This window comes from Notolabrus celidotus, chromosome 6, assembly GCF_009762535.1.
Source record: "Notolabrus celidotus isolate fNotCel1 chromosome 6, fNotCel1.pri, whole genome shotgun sequence".
Taxonomy (NCBI): Eukaryota; Metazoa; Chordata; class Actinopteri; order Labriformes; family Labridae; genus Notolabrus; species Notolabrus celidotus.
The window spans coordinates 38879397-38886896 of NC_048277.1; the positions used below are offsets into that span (position 1 = coordinate 38879397).

At 44.2% G+C, this 7500-nt stretch overlaps 1 protein-coding gene across 1 annotated transcript in view; it reads right to left on the reverse strand.

Annotated features, from left to right (window-relative positions):
- Window positions 1–56: 56 nt before the first annotated feature.
- The window catches only part of rbl2 (retinoblastoma-like 2 (p130)), a 16049-nt gene continuing 8605 nt past the window's right edge, over window positions 57–7500 (reverse strand). Inside the window, exons 8-13 of the mRNA XM_034686389.1 lie at window positions 1517–1682; window positions 1270–1433; window positions 993–1105; window positions 809–912; window positions 457–594; window positions 57–227 (exon numbers count right to left, since the gene is read on the reverse strand). Coding sequence (XP_034542280.1) covers window positions 57–227; window positions 457–594; window positions 809–912; window positions 993–1105; window positions 1270–1433; window positions 1517–1682 — 856 coding nt within the window. The remainder of the gene's footprint in view (window positions 228–456; window positions 595–808; window positions 913–992; window positions 1106–1269; window positions 1434–1516; window positions 1683–7500) is intronic.

The window sequence follows — 7500 nt, forward strand, 5'->3', positions numbered from 1 at the left end:
GTGTGTGTGTGTGTGTGTGTGTGTGTGTGTGTGTGTGTGTGTGTATGTGTGTGTGTTCATACCTGCTGACAGGTGGGGACCTTGTCTTTGGCCCCTCGTAGACTCTCCCACAGCGGGGACTTGCTGGTCCAGGCCAGGCTCTCCAGAACCTGCTCCTCCACCTGGTTCAGGTGCTTCACCACCTCCCTGAAGAGACCCTGCTCGGACCGCACCAACACCTCGATCACCTGCACACACACACACACACACACACACACACACACACACACACACACACACACACAAAACACACACACACACACACACACACACACACACACACACACACACACACCACACACACACACATAAACATTGTTTTGTTACCTTGTAGAAGTGATAGGTTGTAGGTGTAGTGAGTGGTTTTGTTAACTTGTAGAAGTGATAGGCAGCAGGTGTAGTGAGTGGTTTTGTTACCTTGTAGAAGTGATATGCAGGAAGCTGGAAGACGTGGATGAGGTGGGGGAAATCTCCTGGAGGTCTGTAGGAGAAGACGACGATCTCCAGACAGCAGACGAGCAGAGAGCGATGAAACACGTCCTGCTCCATGATACACTGAGGCACACACACACACACACACACACACACACACACACACACACACACACACACACACACACACACACACACACACACACACACACACACACACACACACACACACACACACACACACACACACTGTGCTGTGAGAGATGTCCCAGTCTTGTGTTTATGCTAGCTGTAATAACGTGTTCATGATGATGACTCCTGAGGGTGAAACACTCACTGAGAGGTCGGCGTCTCCCAGGATCATCCTCTCTCTCTCTATGATGGACTCCAGCATCCTGTAGTAGAGCGCCTCCGCCAGGTGGAAGTACTTCACTGCCATGTCTGTGAAGGAGTGAGACGTTCAAAGACCTGACCTGAGTGGGAAATCTGAGTTTTATAAAGATGAGTTTGTGTGTCCGTACCTTTCCCCATCCCTCTGTTCTCCACCCCGCTGTCCTCAAAGTGCTGACAGAAGAGCTCAAACATGTCCTTCAGACGCTTACTGATGACATCACTGGGGTCTCTGGCACAGTTTCTGTAGGGGTACAGATTGTGTCATTACACTTACAGATCTGAGAGGGGGTCTTTGGACCAGGTGTGTTTATGTCTGTGGTGTTATAACATGAAGCAGGATCTGATTGGCTGTCACTAAGTTCTGAGGTGTTTCAGCAGCAGGTGTGTCCGGATCCAAAGACCTACCTGAGGGTCTCTGAGAGCTTAGTGCTGGGGCCCTGTTTGGTCCCTGACAGCAGCGTGTGCAGGCGGCCCACGCTCTTCATGGCCGACGACACCGGAGACGCCAGGCTGTTCTCCTGGACGTACTTCCTCCCCGTCAGGGGGGTGGAGACCTTCAGGGCCGAGGCCTGACGGGAGGAGAGACTCGGGGTCGGTGATACAGACATGACTAATCAAACAGGAGCAGGTAAACACAGATCTGATCCCTCACTGTGAGGCTGGTGTGGAGCCTGTAGGTGGCGCTGTCCTGGTTCTCCTCACACAGGCAGGGACCCGGGGTACCGATCTCCTCGCTCGCACCCTCACCCGTAAAAATCCTCTCATCCAGACCGCCGGTGGCCAGAATGTGCTCCTCATACACCCGACTGAGAGACAGGCTGAGGAGACAAGGAGACAAGGAGACACAGGAGGAGAGGAGACACAGGAGGAGAGGAAAGGAGATGCAGGAGGAGAGGAAAGGAGATGCAGGAGGAGAGGAAAGGAGACACAGGAGGAGAGGAAAGGAGATGCAGGAGGAGAGGAAAGGAGATGCAGGAGGAGAGGAAAGGAGACACAGGAGGAGAGGAAAGGAGATGCAGGAGGAGAGGAAAGGAGATGCAGGAGGAGACCCAGTGAAGAGACAGAGGAGTCAAGGAGAGGAGACACAGGAGGAGAGGAAAGGAGAAACAGGAGGAGAGGAAAGGAGATGCAGGAGGAGAGGAAAGGAGACGCAGGAGGAGAGGAAAGGAGATGCAAGAGGAGACCCAGTGAAGAGACAGAGGAGTCAAGGAGAGGAGACACAGGAGGAGAGGAAAGGATACACAGGAGGAGAGGAAAGGAGATGCAGGAGGAGACCCAGTGAAGAGACACAGGAGTCAAGGAGAGGAGATGCAGGAGGAGAGGAAAGGAGATGCAGGAGGAGACCCAGTGAAGAGACACAGGAGTCAAGGAGAGGAGACACAGGAGGAGATGATGAGGAGACAAGGAAGGGAGACAAGGGGGCAGTTAAGTTACACTGAGAGCTGGTTCAGCAGAAACTCTCTCCCTCTGATGGATGTGATGATGTGATGATATGATGATGTAATGATGTAATGATGTAATGATGTAATAATGTAATGATGTGATGATGTAATGATGTGATGATGTTATGATGTAATGATGTGATGATGTGATGATGTGATGATGTAATGATGTAATGATGTAATGATGTAATGATGTAATAATGTGATGATGTGATGATGTAATGATGTGATGATGTGATGATGTGATGATGTAATGATGTAATGATGTAATGATGTGATGATGTAATGATGTAATGATGTAATAATGTAATGATGTGATGATGTAATGATGTGATGATGTAATGATGTAATGATGTGATGATGTGATGATGTGATGATGTAATGATGTGATGATGTGATGATGTAATGATGTAATGATGTAATGATGTAATGATGTAATGATGTAATAATGTGATGATGTGATGATGTAATGATGTGATGATGTTATGATGTAATGATGTGATGATGTGATGATGTGATGATGTAATGATGTAATGATGTAATGATGTAATGATGTAATAATGTGATGATGTGATGATGTAATGATGTGATGATGTGATGATGTGATGATGTAATGATGTAATGATGTAATGATGTGATGATGTAATGATGTAATGATGTAATAATGTAATGATGTGATGATGTAATGATGTGATGATGTTATGATGTAATGATGTGATGATGTGATGATGTAATGATGTAATGATGTGATGATGTGATGATGTGATGATGTAATGATGTAATGATGTAATGATGTAATGATGTAATAATGTGATGATGTGATGATGTAATGATGTGATGATGTAATGATGTGATGATGTGATGATGTGATGATGTAATGATGTGATGATGTAATGATGTGATGATGTAATGATGTGATGATGTGATGATGTAATGATGTGATGATGTAATGATGTAATGATGTAATGATGTGATGATGTAATGATGTAATGATGTAATGATGTAATGATGTAATGATGTAATAATGTGATGATGTGATGATGTAATGATGTGATGATGTAATGATGTGATGATGTGATGATGTAATGATGTGATGATGTGATGATGTAATGATGTGATTGTCGTGGAATTTTCATAGTCTTATATATATGTATCTAAGAATGTTTAACTATTGTATTCTTTCAGTCTAAATGTCATGTTTAGAGTAACTTGTTTCCTATGTCGTCTGTGACGGGCGAGATAGTGTCAGGGTAGTAGTCAAGGTCTCTCCCCCTGCTCCTGTCTTTATCTGTGTGTTATGGCCGACTTACTGTCTCCAGAACTAGAGCACAGGTCTTCTTCCTACTTGTTGTGCTCCTATTGTCCAAACATGGTTATCTAACTTTAGTGTCGTCTTCAGAGGGAATAAATACCATGCCAAGGGTTTTGTCTGGCAGAACTGACTTGGCATTGCACTGCACTCTCCTGCCTGTGTACTGTTATGTTATTTCTCCTTGATCAAGTTCTACATAAACTATTTCAACGTAAGCCGTCAGAGTCTCCTGAGTCTTCTGTGTCCAGTGTCCAGTTTGTTGCTGAATTCCATCACAAATTGGCGTCACGAACAGGATCTTAACGACAAAGACTGGTAAGTGCAAACTTTTATTTGCTTTACCATGTCTGAGTCTGACAAGATCTAAAAGAAACTGTAATTGGGATTTAGAGTTCTAAAACTTGACACATAGTGACAGTGATGAATTGGTAATTGCTGTATGTAGATTTTTTTAAGTTAAGGCGTTATGGAATAAAATGGAGTCTACAAATTTTTAGATGTTGGGCACCGGGCACCCTGCGGGGGTAGTCAAGAGGTCTGAGCCAGCTTCGGGCTGCGACTCGACACAGAAAATATTCAATCTGTGAGTCTTAACCCTTGGGAAAAGTTCTGAGGTGAATCGAATGATTAAAGGATTCATCTCGTTAAGACAAGACCAGTTGTGATTCTGTGTTCGGCGGGACAATAAGACTCTGCAAAGTTACGGACTTCAGAGCAAAAAAGGGGGTTGAATTTTGGTATAAATCCCTCCTATTTAAATAAATAATAAGTCCCAACACTACTTACTTATGTGCATTAAGTTACATAAGTCAACCAAGAGAGAGAGAAAGTAGATCGAGCATAACCAGCCACATAAAAGTACAGCAACTGAAAACAAAATCAAATGATTAAAACTTTCCATGACTTCAGAAGAGACTCTGAATGCAGTTGAAGTGTTTATTAAATGTTCTAAGTGTTTGCTGTGTGTTTTGCTGGTTTTGCTCCTATTGTGCTGATGAAAGCTATGTTTTAAAGCATTTTGCTGTGCAGCTTTGCCGATTGCTGTTGCTCTTGTGATACGTGATAACTGTTTACTCACAAAATGGGGAATCATCAATCCACAGCAGCGAATAAACACAAACTCAAAAACAAAAGTGATAAAGCTAAAGATAAAAGCAGACACACACATAAACCAGAGTTGAAAACAAGCAGTCCAACTACAGATAGAAATGCACCAGCTACTACCCATTCCACTCAGTCGAGAATGCAAACACTGGGTTCAGAAGCACACAATGAACAGACGTTTTCACCAGACACACCTGCGGGTGTAGTGGGAAGGGAGAAAGGCTACAAAGTACTACACAGAACAAGAGAAAAAGGACAGTGAAGCAAGAGAGAAAGCTAGGCGAAACACAGATGAAGCAATTAAAATAGCAGCAGCTTTGCATGTAGAGGAGAAGATCAGGCTAGGCTTCTCACCCGAAGGTGAACCTACAGACTATACAGTGAGAGCTAGTCCACAGAGCAGAAAGAAAGAATTGTTCCCACAAGCACCAAACGAGAACAGAAATGAAGCAGATTCAAGTGAGCAGGGAAAGAAAAAAGAGAAACAGAAACATTTAGAAGTGGAGGCCCTGAGTGACAATGAGTACAGCCGAGGTAGCAGACTCAGATCAGAGGTACAACCACCAGAACGATATGAACCGACCACATCCACATCCAAGATTAATGCTCCAAAGATTTTGGTGGGACGAATAGCAATTTGCAAGGTCTGGACTCCAGCTGAAGTCAGAGACGTAAAAGTAAACGCACCTAACCCCATCACCTGCCCAGACAGCTTTTTGATCTGGTTAAAACGCACCTGTCAATATCACAACTGTCTAGTACCTGATGTACAGCAGCTTTTAAGCATAATATACGATACTGAATGGAACATATGTGAGGGTGCTTTTTCTTTCCCATCAACAGAAGATGGTCAGTGGCCTACTGAAAGGCCTATGCAAGTATGGTTAGAAACAGAGGCAAAGGAGGGTGTGAGAGAGTGCGCGCGCAATCGAAGTGACTTTTCCCAAATAGTTCACTGTATACAAAAAACTGAGGAGCCCCTTCCAGAGTTCATAGGCCGCTATACTAAGGAATGGGACCAAAATGCAGGAGTGGACCGAGAGAAAAATGCCTTTCTCGCCATTTCAACCTTCCTTCAAAATGTGCACCCACACATAGCCACAGCTTACAAACTAAAATATGACGCATGGAATACAATAACATGGAAGGAAATGGTGTCACAGATGATGGGCATGTATAGAAATCAAGTTTTCTGTACAACCAGGTCCCCCACGGGTACCAAACAGATGCTGCAAGAAACACTCGAAAGAGACGCCGGTATGCAGAACGGTAATGGTCAAATACAAACAGATGACAGACAGCATTACAGACGACCTGGCAAAAGATTTAATCAACAAAAAATTGGGAAATGCCGAAGCTGTGGGAGAATGGGTCACTGGGCACGGGATTGCAGATTTTCAAAGCACTTTGACTCCCCACAACAGCTGTACCCTTATCAGCATCCACGGTACGGGCAGAGGCCGAGCAGCTATCCAGCCGTACTGCCTCCCCCTCCGCCTCCTCCTCCTCCTCCTCCTTGTCCTTTTCCTCCACACGGAGGGGGGTTCACTAATAACGCCTAGGGAGGCCATGGAGGGATAGAATCAGATCCACAATCTAAAACGCAAGCGCTAAAAATTAAACTGTCCACTTGTCCTTCTGAAGATCCAGTCATGCCAATTGAAGTTGATGGCACTAAAATTGAGCTTTTGGTAGATAGTGGGGCCACCATTTCAACAGTTCGCTCCAGTGAGCACATATGCACCCCGACATCAGAATTTATCACCACTGTAGGTGTGTCAGGCACTCATATTGCAGAGCCAGTTTCCACCGAAGCTAATGTTGTTGTGGTAGGATCAGATGTGCAACATTCTTTTCTGATTTCTGAAAATTGTCCATTAAATTTGATGGGGAGAGATTTGTTGTGCAAATTACATGCTTCTATTCATTGTACTCCAGATGGGCTTTATTTGACTATACCTGATGAAAGAGCCTTCCAAGCAGTTCAGTGTTTACAGTCTGCTAACAGTTGTATGTATTGCTGGACCCTTCCAGGTCTCAGCTTGGCTAAAAAGTTTGAGGTCTCACATGTACAAAAGGTTGCTAAATTAGCACCTGCATGTGCCTCCCTGATGTCTGTTATGAGGCCTGTACTGCAATGCTGTTGTGTAGCTGCTGTGAATCCAACAGAGGAGTATAAACAATTTGCAGAAACATTTGTAAACACCGAAGATCAGCTGACATGTGAGCAATTTTTGATTGTGGGTCCGCAAGGGTGTGCTTTAACAGTTAAATTGACTGAGAATCAACAGAGATTGTTTAACATTACAGAGGCTCCTCCGCATATCACTGTAGCTGTTGCTATGGGGTATGAACTAAAACATGTGAGTGAGATGGTAAAACAAAGTCACTCTCTGGGGCAGGCGCTATCAGCTGCTCAGAGCCAAACCATAACAACCCTGAGGGATGATTTATACATGCTGCAGTTGTCAGAACCTCTGAACTTGCCTCTGAGTATTTTTTTGAAACAACAGTCACCCACTCCAATTTCATATGGACCCCCATCACATCTATCTGAAGTTCCCACACTTTTATGGGCAAAACATAAAAATCATGTGGGTTTTGTGACATCTGCCCCGCCTCATATTGTAAAACTCAAAGTTAATGCTAGGCTGCCAAATATAAGACAATACAATTTGCCTCACAGAGCAATTGCAGGAATTGAAGGTGTAATTCAGTCCCTTATGGATCAAGGTGTGTTGGTTGAGACCTCTAGTCCGTGTAACACCCCTATTTTGC